The sequence below is a fragment of the Hippichthys cyanospilos genome, chromosome 2 (genome assembly GCF_059441005.1).
Source record: "Hippichthys cyanospilos isolate Australia breed blue-spotted pipefish chromosome 2, RoL_Hcya_1.0, whole genome shotgun sequence".
NCBI lineage: Eukaryota > Metazoa > Chordata > Actinopteri > Syngnathiformes > Syngnathidae > Hippichthys > Hippichthys cyanospilos.
In genome coordinates this window covers 15,629,298-15,655,218 of record NC_142370.1, presented here as the reverse complement: position 1 = coordinate 15,655,218, position 25,921 = coordinate 15,629,298, and the positions used below count along the sequence as shown (strand labels likewise).

Here is a 25,921-nt window from a genome sequence, read left to right as displayed (position 1 = left end):
GGGTCTGCACTACCTCGCCCTCAGGAACTCTCTTCTCCTGATGTGAATCGGGCCACACTTTCCCCTGCAACATTACGGAATTGATATTACGAGCTCACCCTATGAAACTTTAACTGTAAAAGCAGTTACCAATTGGATTGTATGTCTAAGCCACTCTCGACTGTTTATTTCATGAAACGCTGAGGTTTTCAATTTGTTCCCTTGCCAACTTTCAGAAGAATCCAAGAAAAAGAAACACGTTTTTGACACCCCGTGTTTCTTTTTATTTTATTTTGTTGCTCAGATGTTTTACTTGTTGTAAATAAGACATTAGAGAAAACTAATATTATTGAATTTTTGTGATTCGAAACTGGTTCAGCAGAGCGCAGACTTTAATTTTCAACTTGTGAGATGTGAATGTGCGACATTTTGAAAGGCATGGATAAACAAAAGAAAAATAAACAAAGGAGAGACAAGATCTAAATAAGATAAGAATATTTTAAAATAAAAATCAATCATGTTGAATTTTCATGTGGCTGTCCTCTCTTTCCCCGTGTTTTAATATTTGTGGGTGCTCATTTGTCATGGCTCTAATCCTGTGTGCCTTGTTTGTGCATGTGTTCGAGGATGCTTTCAAATGGCCTCCTTTCCGCTCCCTTCAAACGTGAGCGCACTTCTTCGCCAGTGCAATCGGGATGACATTGAGCAGGAAAGGACACCATGCTGGAAACACGGAACGTTTTGTTTGCACTAACTGCAATGGTTCTCAACCGTTGTCACCCCGGGACCCGCATTTCATTATCATTCAGGTCAAAAGCAAGGAAATGAAAATTGAAAATTGAAAACAAACACCACTTAGGCTACAGTAAATGGAGCTTCCAGATTGAATTACAACATGAATCTTAAATGCATTGTAACTTTTCCAGGTGAAATTCATTTGACCTTCTCTAAACCTTTGATTACACATTTCCAACTGTTCAGTTTTTCACTACTTTTTGCAGCTTGCTGACTGGTAAAATAATCATGTGTTGTCGTCATCAGCAGATAACGCTGTTTGCTTAGGATTCAAAGGGCACTGCGCTCAAAGTGTCACAAAGTGGCATCAGCATGTTGTAACAGCAATAAGAAGAGACTTAAAGTCACAAAAAGGCATAGGAATTGAATAAGACATTTCATAGATCAAATACTGTAACTTGCCGTTTTTTTGCCAGCTTGAACCAACGAAGTCAAAATGTTTACAGCGTGATGTAGAGCAATGCTTATCAACCTTAAAGTAATTTTTTTTTTTTCAGGAAGGTACACCCTAACCTAGCCGGAAAATTGCATCACTAATTGGTGTAAAACCTGCACGCAATGTTTTGCCAAGTCGCTATAAAATAATTTAGCAATAAGTTGCTTTATGTTCCAAATATTTTACCTGAATTATAATTTGATCTTTTTGACAACTGTACCTTTCCATGACCTGGTTCTTAGTCCCGACCCACCAGCTGAGAATCACTTCTCAAACACACTAAAAGAAAGCTTTCGACAGATTTCCACAGAACACAACTTCACAATCGCTCTGATTTTGGGTGCAGGAGATTGACCACAGTTTTAACTGAGTCCCTCTTACAATCGTATATGTTATAAGAATTTTTAACATCAGCAAAAAATGGGATCTTTTTTTCAGCTTTGATTATGCAGGTGCTTCTAATAGTTCGGTTGCTTTAGATACATGAGCAAGAAAAATATTACAGAAAGCTGTTGCTTAAGTACTTAAATGATTTTTGCCTCTATGCTTTGTGGAATTTGAGTTAAATCAGCAAAATCCATCCACTTTTATCTATTTATCTATTGCTTATTAATGGAAGGTTTTCCTCAATCTGAGTAAATTAATAATAGTATTATGACCGTATATGAATAAATCTGCTGTTGTACAACAGCATCCTTTGTGAAAGTGTTTCGCAACAGGCAATTCATGTTTCTCTTGTCTCAGTATCAAACCAACAACAATTCATACACAGAAAGTATGAGATGCATATTGGTTGAAAAGTTTTGCACCTGGGAGCACACGATTCATGACGATGCTCAAGACTGTAGTTCTTGCCTGTAGGACAAATACTAGCTCCACATTGCCACCTACTGGCGATGTGCACTTAACGACACAATGCAAAGACTAGTCACTTTGCACTGCAATACAGTGGCGCCATTAATGTTATTTTGAAATGTACATTTTCCAGGATCTCAATGAAAGCTCAAAACTGGTCAAAACCGTCATGGGGAAAAAAAATCATATCACTTGTAAAGGGAAAATCATAGCCACAATACAGTTAATTTTGTTTACTAATTTAAAAAATGTTGAAGATTAAATGTTAGACATCTATTTGCTCTCTATTTTGATTGACCTATTGTAGGTAATTATGGTAAGCTTATTATAGGTAATTATTTTATTGAAAGCTTGCTTGCAACAAGTTAAAGCTCATATCTATCGATATTCTTATTAGTAGTATTATAGTTATTATTGTTATCGGTTTTCTTGCTTTATATCTGTGTGGACCACTGGGCGCATAAGGCTTGCGCCAAGCATTAATCCGACCTACTGAACAATCATACGGTATTATCAAGACTACAGGTACTGGAATATTTGTTGAATTACTATCAGTGGCGTCTCTGCACTCGGGGCCAGTGGGGCCGGGCCCACTACTGTGCGCCGGTGGAGAACTATGCAGGCTCAAAATTTATAGAGTAACAATCTATAAATCATATTTTGTAATATCATGTGTGATTAGAAAAACTCTAGACACTACATGGGCTACAATGGGATTCAAAGATCGACTCGACTGAATGAATAAGTGGATGATACTGGTCAAGAGTAAGCGGTAGGACCAAGGATATGAAGGTAAACAGACTGCAACAATTATGAAGGAAACTTGTGATACTGTGCTTTGCTCAAGTGAAGGAGAGATTTTGCAAAAATGATCACTTAAGTGCAGCATAAGCTTATGGTAAGTTCAGGAAATCATTTGCAAGTGCTGAATTTGAACGTATAACTAAAATCTGCTGTGCTGTCACTCAGAATTGCATACCGGCAAAGCACTGTCTGCTGCAGTTAGGGTTAGGGTTACAACCTACAGAATGCATTTTCTGAAACTGCGTCACTGCTCAATAATCATCACAACTCAAATGACAACAACCGAGTCAGAAAAATACTTTTCAACACTAAAAAGGATCAAGACATTTACAAGAAGCACAATGGGACAGCAGAGATTAAATGCATTAGCGACTGTATGCAGTCGGGCCCAGTGGGGCCCTTAAGAACCTACTGTATTGGCTTTTTGGACTTTGACAATTAAATGAAGGCTCAACGTGCATCCTTTCTATTCAAGCAATGAACGATTCCAGTGTGTGATACTTTCATTTGAAATATTTTAAAGCTTTTATTCATAATCTGTAAAGTTATGAATAAAAAAGGACCGTCTTCTTGAATTGAAATATAATTTATTGCGTAGGTTTTGCTGCTTGTGCCCACTCTGGTGCCCCCCTCAACTTTTCATGCTAGAGACACCACTGATTACTATCATCAGTTTTTCCCCCAAAAATATATCAATTACATTTTCTTGTTCTTTTTCATTCATAAATGTAAAATAACGTGAACATTGATTTATTTTTATTCAAATATATCTGCTAACTGTAGGTCCTACATATCAGTACAGTATGTGTGTGTTTGCGTGCTGCACGCATGTGAGCGTGGGTGTGTGTAGTTTGAAGTTTTACGTTGGTTAACGTATATACGTGATACAATTTTGAACGAGTGGTTTAAACTATTTTGCATATTCTTTTGAATAGTTTCTACAAGATATTTACTTCATTCATCATTTGATTAATTATAATTGGATTGCTCACAAATAACAATATTGATCATATTTACGAGAAAAATAAATTTTACATACGGACTATATTTTTTTATTTAAAAAATTAATTACCTACATGTTTATTGTTTCTTCTTACTATGGATGATTTGCCTCATCCGTTTTTAAGAAAAAGAAAAAAAAATGCAGTGGGTTCCCTATGAACCTTATTTGCCCAGCCTTGCTCTTGAGAAACCCTATGCGATGTCACTGCTCACCAAAGCCACAAAGCTGTCTCTGCCTCGCTCACAACTGCCAACCACAACCACCCACCTGTCCTTCCCCCATTCCCCACTCCCCTCCCATATTCACCCACTCACTCAGACTCGGAGTGCCTCGCCAGCCCCACCCGCCTCAGCATCAGCTTGCCGGACGGCCCCGAAGACCAACTGGACCGTTTGCAGCAGGTGGAGCTGGCCAGGAACACGCCCATGTCCCAGTGGAGGGCGGGCACCGTCCAGGCATGGCTGGAGGTCGTCATGGCCATGCCAATGTACATACGCACCTGCTCAGAGAACGTCAAGAGTGGGAAGGTAAGATATACAGTGAAGCCCTCCTATTCCCATTTAGAAAGACTGAGCCCTGCCGCAAAAAGTGAAAACCCATGCGCCCCTCTGAAATAGCTTGCGATTACCATTAGAGCCCTTTGTTTATTAAAGAAACTCCTCAACTCGAACATTTTTGCCACGAGATACTGCTGAAAAACAGTGAACAGGTCTTTTTTTTAAGAAAATAAAAGAGTCTGGATTTGAAATATAAATCATCAAATAAGTAAATGCCGAATTGCAAATATGCGGGGTGTCACTGTAAATTGATGCAGACCCTTGGACCTTGGAGGGCCGCAAGCTGTACCGCAGAGACTGTAAAATAATCTAGTATGATTGTAAGTTTTTGAAAAACAGATGACTTCATGTTTATCTGGTAACTGACACAACAATAAAACAAACACACACTACACTCAAGACACTGTTCGTATTGTAGGTGTTATTGGGACTGACCGATGAAGACCTGGAACTCGGTTTGGGTGTGAGCAGTTTGATGCATCGTCGTAAACTGCGACTGGCAATTGAAGACTACAGGGAGGCTGAGGATGGAAAAGGGTGAGGCAAGCTTGACAGACACGCTGTATTAAATTACATGGTAGAGGCAGCGTTTCATCTGATTGTTGGTTTTGGTATTGGTCCAACAGGTTACACTACATATTCACATGATACACACAGACTGATGTCAATGTCAACCTCTTACATCATGAACATATCTGTCCATTTACCTACTGTGCATGCCTACACTCTAAAAATAGTTGGATTAAAAATAATCCAGCAGCCCAGTGAATGTGTAAAAAAACGTGTCATTCTGTTCAAGATAACCTCAAAAATAGTTTGTTTTATACAAAACAAACCATGTTTTGATTTTTGTCTTGACCCATAATTGAGTTACTTTTAACCCAGCAGTTTTTTTGAGTGTAATGTCAACAGTAAACACCCCCTCCATTGCGGTTCCAGTTTTTTAACCCAACTTTAAACACAGTTCTATTAAAATCACCCAATTATTGGTCAGAAAGTATCAACCCAATGTTTGGCTTTATTTCATCCAACTTTCTGTGTTGTTTTAGCCAAAACAAGTGTTCTACAACGGTTTGTTTTCTGCAAAACTACACAGAAGGTTGGGACAAATCGACCCAAATATTTATATCTTTCCTTTTCTGACTAATAATCAGATTATTTTTTTACCCAGCTGTTTTTAGAGTGCACTGTTTGCCGTTCTGCTCTAGGTTCATTTTATAAATCTACATCTTTAGGCAAAGTTATTGATGTACAGCCTTAAAACTGTTGGGTTAGAAAATAACCCCCTAAAGGTCCGCCCCATAATTTGGCTGAGTTTGAACTGACTTTCTTGGTTGTTTATACACACAACCCCAAAATAGTTGATTTTGTACAAGACAACCTAAAAAAAAAATCTGAAAGTTGTGTCAGCTCAACCAATACATAGAGTCAATTCTTTGTTTTGATCCATAATTGTTTCTTGTGTGTATAATGTCACATGATGCTTGTTGGATTTGTATGCTATCAACACAGAAGTACAATATTACATACACCAATATATTATTTTGGCACACTAATAACATAGCTGGCTAAATCATCTTTTCCATTACCCAATTTAGAATTGGTTGGAGCGCCCAACTCACCACCTTGACATTGGCAAAAGTACATTAGCATTGGCTCTTTGAAATTTGGGGTATTTTTGCAACCTTCGCATTGTACTGTACCTTAATCTGAATGAGAAAAATCAGACCTAAAAATTGAGGATGGCACTTATTATCATGATGACATGCTTTTAAATGTGTTTGGTTTATTTTGTTTAAAGAACTTTAAAAAAGTGCTATAAATGCTATAAACCCTCCAGATATAAATACAATATGAATGTCTTTAGATACAAACCTAACACAAACATGTCTGCCCATTCACACTGAGTACTGATAATGCAAATACGAGTCAAAAATCTAAACAAAACGCTCAGGGACCGGCCCACGGCCGCGACTGACGGACGCTGCTGCCCCTTTGCAGGTTGTCTAAGGCTGCAGACATGGACCACCACTGGGTGGCCAAGGCCTGGCTCAGCGATGTGGGCTTGCCACAGTACTCGCAGGCATTTCACACCCACTTGGTGGACGGGCGCATGCTCCGCTCCCTGACCCGCCATGACCTGGAACGCCATCTCAACGTCTCCAAGAAGTTCCACCAAGTCAGCTTGCTGCTGGGCATCGAGCTGCTGCACTCGCTAAATTTTGACAAGGATGTAAGTGGTAATGCTTACAGCTCAACCTGGCACCAAAAACTTGAGTGAAAAGTGAAATGCTCTCCAGGCACTACAAGCCCGCCGGGTACAGTGTGAGCACCAGAATACGGACCTGTTGGTTTGGACCTCTCATCGTGTCATCAAATGGCTTAAAGACATTGACCTTAAGGTGAGGACAGCATTTTAAACTGAATCAACTAGGTTTTTTTTTGTTTTTGTTTTTTTTTTAAACCAAATTTGAATCGACTCACTCTGTTGGAAGGAATTGAGCCTAGCGTTCAACCAAATTTCATGTGCGCATGTGCAGGAGTTTGCAGAAGGTGTCGCTAGCGGCGGCATTCATGGAGCTGTCATGGTGCTGGAACCCAGTTTTACCAGTGACACCTTGGCCACAACAATGGGAATTCCCTGCAACAAGCACATGATTCGCAAACACCTCGAAGAAGAGCTGACAAATCTGATTGGCGCGGCCAGGTAAACACGTGCGATCTTGTAGACTTTTTGCTTCATAAATTTGCGTGCAAACATCGTTACGTTTATTCCGGCAAGAGATGTTAAGTATGAATTGAAATTTGCAGGGAAGATACCAAGCAAGACTTTGATGGTTTGGTTTTGAGGACACCTCCAACTCCCCTTCGCCAAAGCTCCCCGAGCAGGTCGCCCGGTTCTGCCAGTCGACACGCGGATGATGAGGGCTCCCTGAGGAGGAGGGCTGTCAAGGTGAGGAAAAGCAACGACCTTACGCCAAACACAATATGCATATGCAGGGTGTCCATAAAGTCTCTTTACCTTTTCAAAAATGTATTAAAAATGCAATTGATTAGATATTTTGTTTGGATTTGTTCTATTGTATTCAGTTTTTATTCCGTTTTTTTTTAACCTCTTTTTATACACTTCTACATGGGCACCATTAGTTGCACAAAGCACATCAAGACGGTACTCGATTTCTTGCCGTGTTCGCTGTAGCGTAGCCTCATCAATTGTGGCAGTGCCATCAGTAATCCTTTGCTGAAACACACAAATGCAATGTGATGAAAACTTTAAAAAACACTGAGTACAAAAAAACAAATCTGAACAAAATAATCAGTTGCGTTTTTTTTTTTTTTTTTTTAAATGGTAAGGAGACTTTATTGACACCCTCTACTAGGTGCTCACAGAAAAAATAGTGTTGCACAAGCTACCTAAGAAATATATTATTTGAGTCCTTACGACTTGTAAGTAATTAGTCGTACGAAATAATAGCTTATCTTAATTCATTCGATGCCACTGACAAAAGGAACGGGAATGCATGGGGCGAGGGTATCCGATTCTTCTCCATTGTAAGTGTCTAACGTGGAAGCAACTTTTCTGATATTGGAGAGTCCGTTGGGAGAAATGGCTGAATTTTGTAATTGTGTACCTTTTTTTTCATCTGCTGATTATTAAAGAATGTTAAATGACAGAAAGGAGAGAGTCCATGTTTTGAATTTGTTGGATTTGGTGTATATTATAAGCATTGAACACAATACCACGCGGGTACTAAAAATGCCCAAATTCTCTCAAGGACCGGCACTGAATGAGGTAAGATGTTTTTAAAGGGCCATACTTCTGCCACTGCGTACTTTTGCTGATCCCTAAATTACCCTACGTATCCATGACCATAGTTTCCATTCAAACATCAGTGACTTTGTAAGTCAAGTGACAACATTTCAGTTTGTTTGAGTTCCCGCACGTAAAACATGTGCCCTGGCTCGGGGGAACTCCTTCAAATGACATCAATGCAGCAAAAGCACTACAGAGGATTTCTTTTTTTCGCAGCCACCGACAGGATTCAGCCCAAAGGCGCGCAATGGTCGGGACGTGAGTTACCACAGCAGCTATGGGTCACTACCTCACGAGGTCAGAGATCAAACACCTCCCAGGACACAAGGGAGCCCCATCCGGGCTTACGCCAACATCGGGCTGACAAACGTGTGAGGTTATTACGGTGCCAAACGGGGAATCAAGAGGACGCTTTTGCTGACGGATTGCACTTACTTTTTGGTTCAAATGTCTGATTGAAGGAAAACTGCATCTCATTAAATACTGGATGTCACTTTTTGGAACAAAATCAAAAGATGGAGAACTGAAGCTATAATGATTATTTTTGAAGTTGTTGTTTGTCGGATTAAATGGACTTTGTATGGGGTGCTTGATGACAAAATTGGTATTATAAATGTAAATTGACTATCATTCATACATCTTTGCAGCTGACGTGTGTGATGCCTTGTCAATGAAGCCAGTCTCAATTAACAAAAAATGTTTGTCCGGTAGTATGTATGCTGCAGTCATATTTATTTGGCACACACACATGCAGGCACAGACCCGCCCACACACAAAGAGAGTTGTTTACAAAAGTTTAACTGTGAAATCAACATGAACACATGAAAAATAAAGGTTTTTTTTTTCTATTAAATACGGTATGACTGAGCTGTTTTGTGTGTTACGTTAGAGCCGGTGGGAAGTAGAGATGAGACGAATGTGGTAAACAGCGCTTAATAAAAAGCCTCAGCCTCCTCCAAGGCAACAGGATATTACCTTTACCTGACACATGCAATTCTGTTTGGGAATCCACCTAGTCTTTCACATGTGGGAAAGCATTACTGTTCAAGCAGAAAAAAACAAAAACAAAAAAACACACATTTCAGAAGTCACTGAAAATTATTTTTGCCCACACCTGCAAAGTCAGGGGTGCAAACCACAAAGCCATGTAGATATCTACAGTATGATGGCAAACGAGTAAGAGTTTCAAAGGAAGGTTTAGCCTTCAAGAAGCCACGGTTTTAGACAGCCGAAAAAACAGCCAGTTTCAAACAAGGCTTTAGGTTTTAAAGTAGGACTTCAAATGAGGTTGGGGTTTCAAATGAGAGTTTTGAACTAAGCTTAGGTTTTTCAAGTAGGGTTGTAAAACAAAGGTCGGGGTTTTAAGCGCTTAGGGTTTCAAAGTTGGTTTTCAAACTATGGTTAGGATTTCAAATTACAGTTTCAGTCAGGATTTTAAACTATTGTTCAGTTTCAAACTGAGGTTAGAGTATCAAAGTAGGGTTTCAATTTTCGCGTAGGGTTGGAGTTTAAGTAGCATTTAAAGTGAGTTTCAGGTTTCAAGATAGGGTTTTGTTTTAAAGTAGGTTTTCAAACTTGTTTCATAATTTTATTGGAGACAATAGAACTAAGATTAACCATTCACATTAGAATTTCTATTAGGTTTCAAGTAGAGAATCAAATAGGGTTGGGTTTCAAGACTCCTGGTAGGGTTTCCACCTAGGATTGGATTTTCAAAGTAGGGTTTGATTAAGGGTTATGGTTTGTAAGTAGGATTTCAAACTCGGCTTGGGTTTTCAAAACGGGGTTAGGGTTTTAGAGTTTCAAATTACGGTTTAAAATTTGGCTTGGGGTTTTCACGTAGGTTTTAAAATTAGGGTTACAATTTACAGAAGGCTTTAATACAAGCGTTACAATTCCAAAGAAGGCTTTAAAATTAGGGTTGGAGTTTCAAAAAAAATGGTTTCAAAGTACAGTAGGATTAGGCTTTTAAAGTCGGATTTTAATTTCAGGTTCATATTCATATAATTCTCTCATATTAGCGGGTTTGGATTTACATAATATTGTTTCAAAGGAGAGTTTGACAGTGAAACCATGTTCAGATTTTTAACAGTTGTTAATAATTGAGTTAAATTGGTGAACAGTTAGTTAGACAAACAATTGGTCCTGGAAGGGAAAAAAAAATACATTTATACAAGGCTCTGCAGTGTACTGCAGTGTTGCACATGTTGAATCACAGTTTCAGGTTAACTCAATTCCCTGTTAGTGTGTCGTAACATCCTCCTCTTACTCACATTGGGCAGCCAGCTTTGGGATTTTTCTAATGGTGACACAGAACCCAATGATCGACGGACATTCCACCTGATGACAGTGTCGCAACTCGACACACACTTCCACACACTGAAAATTAGGGAATTTTTTTTAACTAATTATTGCAATGACCTAAGTATTTTACAGAACTATAAAATATGCATAATTATAATAGTACATATGGTAAACGCTCCAGCTCATTGGTTGAACATGGTTGAAATAATTTGCTTTGTAGTGTATTTAATCGGATAGCGATTGGATTTAATTTTATTATGTGTTTGTTTACATTTAACGTAATATCGCAACTTGCCTGAAACTGGGCTGTGTACATATCTCAAGACGTACTTGCTACCCAGCATATAAACATGGGCATACAGTATGTTCAATTCATTCGGGCTATAATTTGCTTGAAGAGAAAGCGCAAGATGCAATCAAGGCTTTTCCCTTGCCTTTCCTGTCTGAGTTCCTGCATGTGACTCAAAACAGAGAGGGCAGCGACGTCAGATAACAGTGTTAATATAGGAAGAAAAATTCCAAACACAACAATGCAATACACTGGCTTTGGTCTCAACTGCTTTTGTCATTATTGTGAAACAGACCTCTGCTTATATCTTGAAGAAGAACAGATCTGAAAAATATGGGCCACTTTGTGCAAGCCTCCGACATGTAAACTGTGGTCAAGAAAATACAAGCAGATGCCACTTTTAGTTCTTGTGGTTGGTTGACAACATCAAACGTTCATGAATCATGATAATGGCATAGATCATGCGTTCATGAGCATCGTTCAACTTTTCATTCTATCGTTTCATGTCACCACAACAGTCTCGTTTTCTGTGTGAAAGCACATTTTCACACATAAATTCTACTGGATTTTGCAGACGTTGGACTGTTTGTGTATGCAAATGTGGTTGCACATTGAACCTATGTGCAGTGCAATATTAAGGAAAACCGCTCGTACTGTGGATGTTCAACACACACACAAGGAGTGTGTAGCCTATGGCGGGTATCACCTGTAACATTTTTATTTCCCTAAATATGCTCAATGTTGGGTGGATGCATGGATAGAAGGAAGGGTATTTCAACTTTTCACCAAACCACTACAGCACCGAATAACTTGCTTGTATTACCAACTTTTATCTTTATGAATTGGAATTTTCTAAAATGACGGGAAACCAAAACCAAATCATGTTAAAAAAAAAGGTAGATTCGAATCCAGCTCTTGATTTTAAGGCAAATATAATAAGCGATAAAGTTCACAATAATGCCAGCTCGCAAATACGGTTTATGTATAAACGTTTAAAACCAAGGATCTGCGCAGCCCACCAATTTAGAGGGAGCCGACGGTTTTAAGGCTGCTGTCAGTAAAGGGTTAACCCTGAAGTGGAAGTAAGTAACCTCCTTCTCTCACTGGTTGAGTGTGTGTGTCTCGCGCTCTCTGTCTCTGGAACCATCCTTTTTTTTGCCTAGCAAAACAAAAAACTACATCGTTTTACGTTCTATTTGTTACGAACAATACGATGCCGTCGACTTTTTCGCGCATCGTATTCATTCACTGATCAAATGCAAATGACGTGGCGGAGCTGAGGACTAGTTTAGAGGAGGTGAGTGTACAAAAAAAAAAAAAAAAAAACACATACATACACATACACACACACACGCACCACTTTCTTTGGCCGTAACTCACTCGTTACTAAAAGTTAGACGACGTCCCTTCTTTTGCTTAAAAAGTTTCCAACAACCAAGGGGTGTGGCTTTGTTGGGTCTGGTGCTTCCTATCGTAGTTTTTTTTTTTTTTTTTGCATGAGGCGACTAGGACGTCTTAACTGGTGTTCGACTGGCGAAAGTAGCATTTAACCGCTAAGACGATGGTTACGCGTTTTGCTTATTTTTTTATTTGCGTTTCGGGCAAATGTCGCATGTGTACGTTTGTACTTGTATGTCCTTGTTGATGGCACTTTTATGCCTTTTCATGCTCAGTGTGAAAAAGTCGTGCAGCAACACGAATGAGCGGATGCAAGTGTGCCCATATATGGAAGTGATGACATAGACGCCAAACCAGGAAGTAAAATTGTTATTTTATGAAGAACACAAGAGTACGGTCATGTGTACTCCCCAAGTACACTATATCTGCTAACGTATTTGGAAATGTTCTTCCGGGTACGTCATGAATATAATATAATAATAATTATGACAATAATCAAATTCATGGTTGCACACTTCTTAACACCTTCTCTTACTCTAATGCAATGCTTCTTTACCTTGTATAAGGTACAATACTGAAACCTGCAAGTTTCATAAGCCTTCCCTAGTGAAAGTCGGATATTTGTTTTTTTTTTTCCAAATTTTTCAAAGTCAAGACGCGTATAAATCGAACCGTGTATAGAAACCATTTTAATTAAAGAACAAATCCAGCACTGCATGAACTCACACAAAAATGTCTTAGCTCCAAATCAGTGACTTCTGCTGTTGCTTTTGAGGGATCAGTTCACATATTTGGGGGAGGTCAGTTCATTTTGGAAAGTGTCACATTCATGTCATTTTAACAGCAGAGTCTGTTTTTTCTTAATTTTATTATCCATCATCCTCGAAGAATTGCTGGCATAGGTACAACGTAACAAATGGGATAAAAAATTCCAGGGCTTACCACATTTTTTTTTTCAACCTAAACATAGATGAAAACATTAAGGAGGAAATAACAACATACTATTACATCAGTCACATGGAGACTGCTGAGCTCACTAAATTCCCTACGGCATCGATTGGCCGAGCAATGTAATCATCTGCAGTCAGTGATGGCCAAGCAATCACGTCATCACGAGTTGATGCGATGAGTCGGGTGCGTCATGACCTCGGCAGCCGAGGCTCCACGTAATCTTGAGACCTCCTTCACCAAACCCCAATGGTTTGATTGAACCCAGGTTGAGGGCCACCTCTTGAATGTATTTTCGACAGCAGGAGATGTTCTTCGGCAAGCTTTCGCCAGAATCCAATCAATGCATTCTTGTTATGAGCTAGCATGCTCTCTTTTGTAATGTATAATTTCAATTGGAACACTTCTTGACCAGCGACTGATGACATTTGAAAAGGTCGGAAGGATGAACAAGAATGCAAATTGAAATACGGCCACAAAAACAAAGCCCAGATTCAGCCATTTTAAGGAGAATACGAACGGCTAGCGGGAATTTGGATTGTGAGCAAAACCTGCAAATAAATCTGACAAAAAAAAAGCTCCTGTCCAATTGGAGCATTTGAATGACGTCAAATGAATGACACTCTTGAAAACATTTTCCAATTCCAAATGCCTTGCCCGCATGGCAGAAGCCACACGCCCAGCAACGCTCCATTCTGCTGTCCCCGCTTCTTATCACAGACCGTCAGCGATGGCGTGCTGCCCTTATTGTTGCAGTACAGTGAGGCTCTTAGACGTTTAGTAGGTGTGTCTATTAACAGAGAACACTTGACGTAATGGGGGGCGACTTTACTCAGCTGTCCACATCATAATTTTGGCTCATGCCACACATTCCTTAGTGCTCTACTCTGTGTATGTTTGCGCAAGTGCGAATGCAAGTTAACTGTCCATTCAAGCAGTATTGTGCAAAGCACAGTGAACGACTAGGGTACTGTTGGGGAGTGTGGAGGATGCCCTGCCCCATTGATAGAATAGAGGTCCGATTTTTGGATAACAGCGGTACCTAATTTGCGTGACTTGATTTATATTTCCTTGCTATGATGTTATTTCTTGAGTTTTTTTTTTATTTGTACCTTTTTATAAGCCATTTCACCAAGAAACAACCTTTTCATGAGTCTTATCAACTCTTTTGGTAAAGGTTGGCACAAGTCCTTGCCAATACCATGGATGAGGCAGGATTTAGGATCTTTACTGCAAGCAGCAGCAGCAACAACAACAACTGCAGAAGCAGCCAAGCGAGCGTCAAGGTCATTTGGTAAGATTTAATTGTGTCTGTTTTGGCCTTATGTCTTTGATGTACTTCTAATTATGTCTGTGGCGTGCCTGGAATCCATAAAGTATGAGATGATACCATACAAAAGTGTCTGCCAAGACCCTGAACAAAATAAGCCGCAAGTATTTATGGGTAAAAAATAGCTAATTTTATGTTAGATGTAGTGGTGTGTCTTTTGCGTGTTTTGAGAGACGCTGTGGCTGCCCATGTTAAGCTTCTATCCTCACTGTGGAAAATAAGTGACGTACCTGTAAATCTTTAACTATTCGTGCACCCCTTGTGTAGATGTGCCAATGGCATTGTGTGACACTTTCTTTTATGGCTCTTACTCTGAAAACTGGGCATGAATTCCCACATTGTGCAAAATTGTGGGTGAAAGCAGCTTGTTTCCTCATAGTTTTACATTGTTGTACATGACTGGTGTTTAGACCAGTCAGCCTCACCAGATAGCTTTACGTTTTTGTTTTTCGAAAAAAATGCTTAATACTGGTGTGTCTTTTTTTTTTTTTTGTAGATTTGAATCTCATAGCTTTTGATCGGCCCAGATTTGAATTGGAGTTAATGTCAAGATGCGTTCCAGTGTGGATGGACAATCCAGCTCCCACAGTCGACGACACACAAACGACAATAACAACAACAACAGCAACATCAACGAGAACAGTGGAAATTCTGGTTCCCAGTACGCACTCTGCGCTCTGGGCGTTGGACTCGTGGCCCTCGGCATTGTCATGATAGTATGGAGCGTGGTGCCTGCCGTACCGAATGGTAACAACAACAGTGATGCAAGTGGAGAAGGCAATTCTTCTGAGAGCAGGAAAAGTAAAGCTTCCTCTGTGGCCTTTGTCCTGGTGGCCTCGGGAGTGGTCATGCTTCTGCTGTCCTTATGTCTGGGAATGAGGAACAAGCAGAGGGAGCAGCGGAGGCTACAGGAGGCCCAGAACCGCAGAGGTGTGACGGCCAGGGAGAATGGGGATGTAGAAATGTAAGTTAAATCATGTTCCGTTTCTATAAAGACATCCCAGTGGTGTTGAAAACTATCGTTAGCACACTATTATTGTGGGATGACAGGTCCGACCAAAACTGCCAAAATGAAAAATTCAGTTTGTAAATGTGGAAAAAAAATACATATAAATATAATCTGAAATAAAAAAGAAAACCAAATATAATATCCAAATATAATTAAATCAGGGTGGCACCGTTCAAGAGTGGTTAGCACGTCCGAGTCACAGTTCAAAGGTAGCAAGTTCAATTCCAGCTCGCTTCCTTTGTGGAATTTGCATGTTCTTGGTCTTCTCCGGGCACTCCATTCCAAAAACATGCAGGGCAGGTGTATTAGATGGTCTAAATTGCAAAAAGGAACTGCTCTCATTTTGTTTTTGTTTGTTTGGCAGTTTAAGTCCATCATAGCCTGAAGGATCTACGGTACAGTGACTTTTTTTAATGTGACACAATCGACCGCCTCCTCATTGCAGTCTGATTTTTGGGGAAATTTCAAGGTTTTCTTGGTGACCCTTTTTTCCCCCAGGGAGATGAAAAATACTTACCTATTTAAAAATTCTCAGAATTGTCCAACATCCTATATAGCCATGAAGAATGTCATTACTTTTCTGTGTTAAATTCAGAGCAACTGATCTTGTTTATGTTAGATCAGCATATTAGCGTGATTGCAGTTAAAAAAAAAAAAAAAAAAAAACACTCAAGTACTAGTGCAACACTGATAAGATAATAACCGATTTTAAGATGGCAGGACTGTTGAGGTCAGAAGTCTCCGAAACTAGGCAGAGGCGGCTGCCTCTAAATTTTATATGCAGGAAAAAATCTGGGAGTAAAACATGTGCTGTAACTTTTGATCCTTTATGTGTTTGGACATAAGCGCATCCCAAACAAGTCACTGAGAAACCTGCCACTCTTAAAATGGTGACTAAAACGAATGCAGGATACTGTATATTCAGTACTGTAAACCGGGGGTGCCCAATTCCAACCCTCGAGAGGCCTTATTGAGCCTGTTTTTGATGTAACCCAGCAAAGAAATACACCTGAGTGGAAATCGCTTATGTTATAACATGTTTGTTTGTTTTCATACAATGAGTGAAAATAATTGTGTTAGATACAACTGAGTAAGCCTATTTTGTTGCGGAAGGAAGTGGTGCTTTGTCGTTTATCGTTTCATTTTTGTATCACTCGTGGCTCGCAAGATGATGTAACAACGGTCACTTGATTTTGTGATGTATTTAAGGCGTTTTGTCTGGTCAGGATTCAATGTGAGAGTTAGTAGACTTTGATGTGGACGGCTGGCGCCGTATTTTGAATTAATGACAGCAGAATTAATTAAAGATTGTTGAGGAGCGATTGAGAGGAGAGCTAATCACCCCGAAACTTGCTACAGTCCAGCTTGCCCACTGGGAGTGCACCTGACATTTTGGTGCTGATCCAGATAATGTTTCCTTTTTCCCGTTTGCAGCGCGGAGCAAGATACCCAACGCTATGCTGTGCCCACCTATGAGGAGGCGGTAGGGAGTGGACAGTACCCTGTGCGTCAAAGCAATCTTCAGCCCAGCTCTTCTCAGCTTCCCTCCTACGACGACTTGGTCCAAGTCGACGGGGTGCAGTCTGACTTTGAAGGACCGGAGGCTGGATCGCAGCTCAGCCCAACATCCGGCGCCACACCCGCAGCCGCTTCAAATCGGAAACCCGGTAGAAGTACACGAATGCTCCTCCCCATCAAAATCCGCAGGATCAAATCGGAGAAGGTGCCCAACTCTCAACCGGCTGCTGGGATCAGTATAGAACCTCTCACCCCGCCGCCACAGTACGAGGACAAGGTACCCCCTCTCTGATGCTGACTTTGAAGCTTGCACAGTTACTAGAACCTTCCATCAGGACTGGCCTTGTTGAACTCGTGCGAAACAGTCTGCATTACGTCCTCCTGTCAATTTGGGTATCAAATTCATTCACCAAGAATTTTACTCAGAAATTCCGTGACCCTGCCTCATTTCAGCATATGCATCCCAGGTTAACAAGCACCAAATATAGTTTCTCATCTTGCCTGAGTAGATTCATTTGTTGGAAGACACCCTGAGACTTCGTTTGGAATTGTTTGTACGCACATGAGGACCAGGAGCAGCTGTTCAAGCAACCTTCACTGAATCCAGCCAGCAGATTGAGTGATGTTTGCAGACTTGACCCCATCTTCCACAACTGTTCACACACCCACACCCCGAGTGGCTGTGATATCATTGCTTGTAGAGCTTCGCAAACAAAAGTGGGGGAGTTGGCTTCTGTTCAAGCAGCGCATTCCTTTTTTACCCAGGACCAACATGCCTTTGATTTTGTCAACTCTGGAATGGACTTCAGTGGTAAATTGTATTTAAATTAGCGACAGTATTAAACTGGAACTGTATTTTCTTTCCCAGAACAGTACCATAAGTATTTCTTCTTCTTCACCAGTGTGACCTGCAACATCACATTTCAACAAGATGTGCATTCCCACGTCTCACTCTGTCAACATTGCAGACATCAACTATTTTGGCTAGATATACTACCATTAACAATTCAACCATGCAATTTTGCTAACACAAAAGAAACTAACTTGTTTTCAGTAACACTATACATTATTCAGTACATATTACGCAATGCAGATTCATGTGTGTGTGTATATATATATATATATATATATATATATATATATATATATATATATATATATATATGTGTGTGTGTGTTAGCATTTGTATTTAAACATGTTGTGATTAATTTTAGGATATAGCAATGTTGTGGCATGCTCGTTTTTTCCACGGGGTTGTGGTTGAAGAAACAGTAATGTGTTACAATGACATTTGTTGTTACAAACATACGATTATTTTTTCCCCCTCCATGTGCCCCCTCACTTTGCAGTTTGGCTGCGTCTACCTCAGTAATTCGTGTTATTACGGCCAAGCTGACTTCTGCTCGTCACAATCCAGTGTCAGTTTTTCTCTTGAAAACATCCTGTAGGGAAAAGGTAAACAAGGGAACAATAGAAAAATCTCGTGAAAAGCCAAGGGCCTGCCTTGACGCAGTCATCACGAGAATAGCAGTCGCGCCTCGAAAGCTCAAGCATAGACTCCACTCAAGTGCAGGCCTTTTTTGTTGTTGTGGTCTAATTCAAGATGACCAACAGAGAGTCTCTTTGAGTGTGCAGCTGCACTGTCCTAACAGCAAGGCTTGCTCATCAACCACAGCTTGACTCACAGCCCTGTTTTCACCTCTGAGCATGCTGGCAATGAGCCACGCAGCACAAGGCTCTCCATTCAGAGGAAAATGTTGCCATTAGCCTGCAGTCTTTTATCAATACCTGCTAAATGTCAGATGACAATAACACACATGGGAATACATGGATCAAACTTAGGTGGAGATAATGTGTAAAGAGGAATACATGATGCATTGCAAGCATTTGTATGAACATAAGTAATTTAGCCATTACCCGTGTTTATCAGTACTCTTTTTACTGTTTATGGTCACGGAGTACCTCATCTGCTTGTAAAATTGGTTCTTTCTCAACTGAATAGTGTTAATATAATGTTCAGAATGTTTCTCCTAGACATTTGAAGATTGCAGAAAAAGTTTTGTTTTCCACTAAGAGTCTGAACAAACGTATGCTGTTTCGTGTTTTTTAGAATTTAAATTCAATTTCTTTGTTTTAGTATGTATTTTCAGAATATTTTGCTAAAAATGCATTTTTGCCACTGTGAACTGAATGCAATGTATTATGAGAGTATTCTTTCGGGAATAAAATTATTTAATTAAAACATACAATTGGTATGAGTATGATTAAAATGTGTTGAGTACTGTTTTTGCCTGAGTACATCTCTAAATTGTGCTGTGTTTAGGCTACGAACTGAAAACTTGCTAGTGCAAGATATTTTTAAAACAATTCTCGCTTGCACTAGACCACATGAGACACGACTCCACGTCTTTGCATGAATCTCTCCTTTGGATTTGAGTTGAATATGCAAAATGACATGACATCACACCAAGCTACTATTAGTCACGTAGGCAAACGCTTTTTGTTGGCGAGCTTACCTCATACATCAAGCTATTAAGTAATTGCCGGTCGATCTGCGAGTCACTCGAGCTGCGTATGCATAAAGCAGAAAAAAATGGCGTGATTGAACGCGAACTGAACGCCAAACAGAAGCTTTCAATAGTTCCATCAGGCTTCAATCTTAAGAATAATGTATGCACATTTTTAGTCATGCTCAAATTAAACTCTTGTGGGACATTTATGGCCAATTTACTGGAAAATTGCATCATTTGACAACGCTTCTGTTACAGCTAGTGATCTCTGCTGGCAGACACAAGCACTGCAGTCGATTTCAAGTTGCAGTTGATCCCAGCAGACACTGGGCAGTAGGCAGGGGACACCCTGAACCGGTTGCCAGCAAACCGCAGGGCACAGAGAGACAAACAACCATTTGTGTACCATATCACAGCTAGGGACAATTTAGTATGTACAATACACTTGTTATGCATGTTTTTGGAACGTGGGAGGGCCAGAGTGCCCGGAGAGAACCCACGTGGGGCTCAGGGAAAACATGCAAACTCCACACAGGAAGGCCACAGCCTGCTGGATTCGAACTCAGGTCCCTTAACTGTGAGGCAGACTTGATGTCAAAAAGGTTTTGTGTTTCCGTTTTAGTTTTCTCTTGTAAGAGATGATCAAAATGGCTCCAAGAGAATTAAAGGTTATCGGCGTCTCGTACAGGATAAGTCCAGGAGCTTTTAACCCTGCTCAGATGACATCCAACTAAATATGTTTCCTAAATATGTCATTAAAAGGAGACTAGGCTGAAGAGAAAACTTAGCAGCTAGATATTAGAATGGAACCAACACAATACTGATATATTTTCAGGATGCAACTATAATTTTAATATAATTTACATGACTAAGGTTTTTCCATTGTTGCTCAAATGAGACCATTTTACTTTGCCACAGAAACTTGAACAGCTGCATCAGTAGTTGCTCTTAACCTGCACAGACAAGAGAAAGCAACATACTGTACCTTGTTTTTGCAAAGCCTAGCTTTTTGGGTTTTGTTGCCTACCTTGTCAATCCAGTCCAGATAGGAGCTGACTTGAGTAAACACGGTTGGCTTCTGGAAGAAGTTGCAGCCCTCCCCTGAGCCAAAGCTCACCACACCATGAACGCTCCAGGAGCCATCAGGGTTCTGGCAGTTCAAAGGACCCCCAGAGTCTCCCTGTAAGTCATGCACAAATGACAAAATCCTGCTTGTTTCACCTGTTTGTTTACTAGTCTTAATGACTTGATTCTCGGTTTCCTATTAATCTCACATTACAGCCAGCAGTGATGCCATCTCCGCCAGCGCAGACCATCTTTTCGGTTGCCAGGACGCCCCACCAATCGGGCTTTGAGCAGGTGTCGTGGCCTATCACGGGCAGGGGAGCTTGCTGCAAGATATCAGCCGGAGCGCCCTCAGCTGGGACAAGCAGTACACACATGACAAATAAGACAAGAAGCCATGGGAAATCTTTCCAATTCATTTTAGTGTAAGTCTTTTTCATGATTTTGAAAAACACACAAATAACTGACCCCCTCAAAAACCATCTACAATTGTCTATATTAATGGTTTGAGACAGAATAAGTATACCTCAATAATGACTATATTGACATCCATGGAATTTGTACTTACTGGACATGCGACCCCAGCCAGTTATGTAACATGCAGTGCCATGGGGAAGGACTGCATTACGTAGTGGGAGGCAGGAGGGCATTATAGCGTCGGTGAAGACCACAGGGGTGGAGAGTTTCATCAGTGCTATGTCGTTGCTGCAAAAACCATATGCAGCAGGACATACAAAGCGTTTCTCAAATGGGGAGTATGAGTACACCCGGGGGGGATATGTGAAGGCACATCAGGCAAACACCAGATTTTAACAGTTTCTGTGGATATATCACACAAATAATTCATTAACTTGACAGGTAACAAGACAAGTTGGGTCAAACCATTCTAGTATGAGGGAGAATCTCCATTTTCAAAATAATGACCTTGAATAACCTACTGAACATTAATTTGTTTCTTGAATTTATATTTTCCTGAAACATTTATTTTCTTCAATAATTACTTTTAAACACTTTTTGCATGGTTATTTGATTTAATCAATTTAATTTACTGAATTGTGTTATGGTCACTTCTTTGCAAAAAATTGCATGCCTCTATTTTGATATTTTATTCAGATGTGCATGGCCGTTGATGCAGACAAGCCAGAAATAAAACAGGTGTGTTTGTTTTTTTCATCCTATCAAAAATGCGCTGGTCAGGGGGTACTTGGTGGAAAAACTACATTTTACAGGCTGTACATTGCTGAAAAAAGGTTGACAACCACCCCACTAAACAAATCATTGAATTTTAGAATGTTCTTACACTTCAACACGAGCTCACTTTAATATGAAATTGCAATGTAGTTGTTTGTGGTGAGAATGCTGTTACCGACTGAGCAGAATGTTGTAGGCCTCGTGGGTGATGATGAGGGCTGCCCTTCGAGCTACCGAATTCTCCTCACTGGCATTTAAGCTATGCTTTCCCAGTTCCACTCTATAGTTGTGACGGCCACTGTGGGAAGTACAGCTGATGCTAAGGTTGCCCAACCTTTTACCTTCTTTTCCACATTCCTCTTGTGTTCGTTCTTACTTGATGCAGTGTGCTGCAGTGAGTATCCAGTCGGATGCAATCAAGGTTCCCCCACACATATGAGTCCAGCGCCCACTGCTGTCTGACTGGAGAGAGACCTGTACAGAAGTTAAACCAGCCGTCGGTTGATTATATTTTTATGAGCATTGTGGCAAACGTACTGTAAAGCTTGCAAAAATGGAACCATGTTTGAATAACTGTGTGCTTTAAAGTCAACACAAAACTGTTACATGTATTATCAAATGACAGAGAAACGCATCCCTAGTAGGACCTCACCTGCCAGGGCCAACTGTGCGGTTTGACGTCCACCCCTGCAACAACTCGACTCTGCACAGGAGGGTAGGCGGGAACGCCGCATCCGCATACTAAAAATCATGTGAGCAGCCAAACATTGTTTGCAACAAACTGTACTGTTCCTTGTTGGCGTTATTAATGCTTTGTGCGACATTTTCTCATCAACACAGTACACCTAAAGCTGTAACGTCAAACAGAAACTCTCAATTGCGTTCGCCATAAACACGTTAACGTTCTTACCGTCAGCTACCATTAAAGTGAGAAGAACCAGGTTCCTCATGACTGCTCGGTCGAAGTGGCTGTCCTCAGAAGAAAAAAAGCATGACAGAAATTCAAACAAGTGTTAAGCAGGGGGACTGGCCATGTGTTGTGGTGAAGCATGTTCCCATCACTGCTTTTCTTTCGTACATGTTTTTGCCAACGCACATTTTGATTCTCTATTAGCCAGCAAGAAAATGAAAAAAAAAAGTGTAATTTCCTACTCGTGGTCTTCTTTACATTACTGAACACGATAAACAAAGAGATAATCGAGAGAAACGGCAGTTCAGGTGTCCTGTAGGCTATGCCGCCTAATATACTGAACTGGGTTTTAAATGCCGGAATGAGACATCTGTGAGGTTCCCATTGAGGTTTGCTTTGCAAAATAATCTCTCAGTGGGGATACCTAAAAATCTTCTTATCTTGGAGGTTTATTTAGTCATGCTCCTACGCCTCAACCCATATTAATATTCGGTCATATTGAAAAGTACGTGCTTTTATCAATTCCGGCCTACTTCCTACCACGATTTCCGGAATATTGAAAAAAAAAAAAAAAAAAAAACAATCAATCTCTTCAATGAAACGTCAAGCAGAAACAGATTTTTTCCTTATGCAGCCAACAATACTAGCCATAACGTTAGGTACAACTACAATCAAAATGTACTTTTACAATTTCAACTTTGCTTTATATATGTTTCCTTCACACGTCTGGAAGGGCCTGCCGTGTATAATGTCATTATTTGTTGTATGAGCACGAGAAAAACTAAAATATGCCTTTTACTAGTACTGCAGCTTACCACAAGATGGCATTAGATAATTGTATTTGCTTATAAAAACGATGCTTAAAAAAGTATTTAACTCTTACTGTACTGCATGTAGTAAAATTACAAATGAAACACATTTTCATAATTTTGAATTAAAATATTATTTGCACTGTTGGGTGTCAATGGCCATCATAGCCACAATTTAATCATTTACATCAGTATTGCAAGAAAGCTTCTTTTTTTTTTTTTAATCAATGAATGATTTAATTGATGATTGTTGAGTTGTCCTGTTTCCCAGGGTTCACAGCAAGCTAGATAAAGGCCTATAGTTAGAACTACAAGGAGATAAACTTATCTTTCATTTCACTTTAATAGATATTTGAATAATTTACAATAATTGGAGTCACATTTTATTATTATTAAACCTTTCTAGATCAGAAGGCAAGGGGACTACCTTTGACCTGGTGAAGTAGCATTATTAATAAAGATTTTGGTTTTTATGGCGAGTCATGCCACTATAAAGCCCTAACAAACCATGAATAATGTCAAGACAATATTCATTTAGAGGTACCTCAACTTTAGTAGAACTTCGAAAACAAGCAACGCCAAAAAATGCAACGGTCACATTTGAAGGGCCATGTGAAACAAAACTCAAAATAAATAAAAACAATAAATCAACAATGCGTGTGTGTGTGTGTTTAATATGTGTTTATTTAGATGTTTTTTCCAAGGTAGACATTTTCAAAACTTAAAAAAAGAAACAAAAAACAAATAAAAACAAAAACAAAAAACACACAAAGTGATGATAACTTCAGCTATTTGCGTTGCAATATTGGAACCGTCAAAGTCTAGGTCTGATATATATATATATATATATATATATATATATATATATATATGCGTGTGTGTGTGTGGTGTGTGTGCGTGTGTGTGCGTGTGTGTGTGCTTGCGCATGTGAGCATCATGAGACAAAGTAGCCTTTATGTAGTGTGCTGCGCTCCAAGGCAGAAACATTGTTGAGCATTATAAGATTGTCTAACTAAAACCATATGTTCCAAGGTGGAGAATCGACAAACGCTGTCTTACCTCCATGCGACGTCAAGAATTAACAGTTGAGCATGAGCAGAGAATATAGGTACACCAAAAAAATTTTAAAAAATCTGACAAAACCAGATTTCTGATTTTTCACTCAGTTTTCAATCAGTTTCCCTACTTTTTAAAACTTTTTTCAAAATAGCATAATCTGGTTATTTGCAAGCTTTTTTTAACTGATTGAAACACTATGATAACATTTGCTTAGCTATTGCCAATACAATTCTATAAAAATGCGACAAACTTTTTGTCATTTTTAATATTGAATCCACTCATTCTTCATTTGTGAATCAACAACTTAACCCATAACATCCGTACTGTAACTACTCACTTACAATTGGTTGTGTTTATAAAAACGAGTCGGGTAGTCCTATAAGACTATTAAATTAAATCCTGGTCATTCCAAGTGCAAAGATTCTTTAGAGAAAAGAACCATTTTTGGAACTTAACTTAAAACGAACTGGTACGCTAGAACTTAAGTGGTTAGTACCAGGGTGAATCTATCTCGACACCATCTTAAGCAGACTTCCGTTGCCCTGCATTACGGTGTTAGTGCAGCCTGGGAAGTCTTAACTCTTTAAATGGAGAGTCGGTCAGGACTATTATTTATTTTTTAAGTCGTTAATAGCTAAGTGCAAATCTGACATGTGGCACCCCAGATCTGGTTTCAACATACGGCGATGCATCTCCGCTTCGCTGTTAATAAATGAGAGCGGTTCCACATTACACATATCTGCAGCGCTGCGCTCCGTCGTGACTACACTGTTTCGCCACGGTCCGCTAACTTTATGCAGAATTTGAAAGAGTCCTGAAAGCCATGCTCATTTGCACATTTCAGAGAGTACCAAACTGCAAAAAGAACGTGATCCTCATCTGGATTTATAAAGATAAAGCACTCCACACAGATAAGATTGCCTTCTCCTTTGCTGATTGATTAGATAAACCCAAAAGTGACTGCTTCTTCTTTGTGGCATTGTCACCAAGACAAAAAGAGCAAACGCTTTCCTTCTGTTAATTGGCACAGTAACGTGTCAAAATTTTACTACTGATCGAGTCACAATTATATGAATTCACTTAAAAGTTAAAATATGTACTGTATGTATTCACCCATTGCAAATGAAGCATGCAGTGAAGTATTATCCGTGCAAACTTTACACAAATGTAGCCTGGTTTGTTTGTTTGATTTTGTTTTCTTTCTTTCTTTGCGTGAGTTGGTAGTCCCCGTGCAAGGGCAGTTTGACCTTCCAGGACTGCGTGGCGCCGCGCGACCGTGTCATGCATTGGGCGTGGTGGGGCTGACATGCATTATGTGGAATCCCCGAGGCAGTATGT

At 39.9% G+C, this 25,921-nt stretch overlaps 3 protein-coding genes across 8 annotated transcripts in view; 2 read left to right on the top strand and 1 right to left on the bottom strand.

Annotated features, from left to right (window-relative positions):
* The window catches only part of kazna (kazrin, periplakin interacting protein a), a 119,034-nt gene extending 109,919 nt beyond the window's left edge, over positions 1–9,115 (top strand). For 2 of the 3 annotated variants that reach the window (XM_088401475.1, XM_088401482.1), the window contains 7 exons: positions 4,191–4,399; positions 4,848–4,966; positions 6,431–6,662; positions 6,730–6,831; positions 6,970–7,136; positions 7,241–7,382; positions 8,460–9,115. In XM_088401475.1, coding sequence (XP_088257601.1) covers positions 4,191–4,399; positions 4,848–4,966; positions 6,431–6,662; positions 6,730–6,831; positions 6,970–7,136; positions 7,241–7,382; positions 8,460–8,618 — 1,130 coding nt within the window. In that variant the 3' untranslated portion in view covers positions 8,619–9,115. The remainder of the gene's footprint in view (positions 1–4,190; positions 4,400–4,847; positions 4,967–6,430; positions 6,663–6,729; positions 6,832–6,969; positions 7,137–7,240; positions 7,383–8,459) is intronic. The other variant, XM_088401492.1, reaches the window with a different exon arrangement.
* A 2,832-nt stretch (positions 9,116–11,947) lies between these two features.
* Positions 11,948–19,275, top strand: tmem51a (transmembrane protein 51a). Of its 2 annotated transcripts, none has more exons than XM_088401506.1 (4): positions 11,948–12,133; positions 14,360–14,476; positions 15,009–15,476; positions 16,956–19,275. In XM_088401506.1, exons 3-4 carry the CDS (start codon positions 15,064–15,066, stop codon positions 17,329–17,331), a joined length of 789 nt encoding a protein of 262 aa, XP_088257632.1. In that variant the 5' UTR covers positions 11,948–12,133; positions 14,360–14,476; positions 15,009–15,063; the 3' UTR covers positions 17,332–19,275. The 2 variants fall into 2 exon arrangements, with proteins under 2 accessions (XP_088257632.1, XP_088257639.1); XM_088401513.1 differs by lacking the exon at positions 11,948–12,133 and adding an exon at positions 12,620–12,689.
* A 1,102-nt stretch (positions 19,276–20,377) lies between these two features.
* Positions 20,378–23,067, bottom strand: LOC148427553 (chymotrypsin-like elastase family member 2A). Of its 3 annotated transcripts, none has more exons than XM_088407474.1 (8): positions 22,716–23,067; positions 22,458–22,546; positions 22,182–22,279; positions 21,981–22,118; positions 21,183–21,319; positions 20,824–20,969; positions 20,577–20,729; positions 20,378–20,502 (listed from the first exon to the last, which is right to left on the bottom strand). In XM_088407474.1, exons 1-8 carry the CDS (start codon positions 22,753–22,755, stop codon positions 20,485–20,487), a joined length of 819 nt encoding a protein of 272 aa, XP_088263600.1. In that variant the 5' UTR covers positions 22,756–23,067; the 3' UTR covers positions 20,378–20,484. The 3 variants fall into 3 exon arrangements, with proteins under 3 accessions (XP_088263600.1, XP_088263601.1, XP_088263602.1); XM_088407475.1 differs by having other exon boundaries at positions 21,981–22,103; positions 22,716–23,062; XM_088407476.1 differs by lacking the exon at positions 21,981–22,118 and having other exon boundaries at positions 22,716–23,066.
* Between the last annotated feature and the right edge of the window lie 2,854 nt (positions 23,068–25,921).

Excerpts from the sequence above, each read along its gene's own strand:
- tmem51a (XM_088401506.1), top strand. The coding sequence starts at position 15,064 with ATGCGTTCCAGTGTGGATGGACAATCCAGCTCCCACAGTCGACGACAC. Across the intron at positions 15,477-16,955 it reads GAGAATGGGGATGTAGAAAT|CGCGGAGCAAGATACCCAAC; the intron begins GTAAGTTAAATC and ends TCCCGTTTGCAG.
- LOC148427553 (XM_088407474.1), bottom strand. The coding sequence starts at position 22,755 with ATGAGGAACCTGGTTCTTCTCACTTTAATGGTAGCTGACG. Across the intron at positions 22,280-22,457 it reads CGCACAGTTGGCCCTGGCAG|GTCTCTCTCCAGTCAGACAG; the intron begins GTGAGGTCCTAC and ends ACTTCTGTACAG. Across the intron at positions 22,119-22,181 it reads ACTGCAGCACACTGCATCAA|CTGTACTTCCCACAGTGGCC; the intron begins GTAAGAACGAAC and ends CCTTAGCATCAG.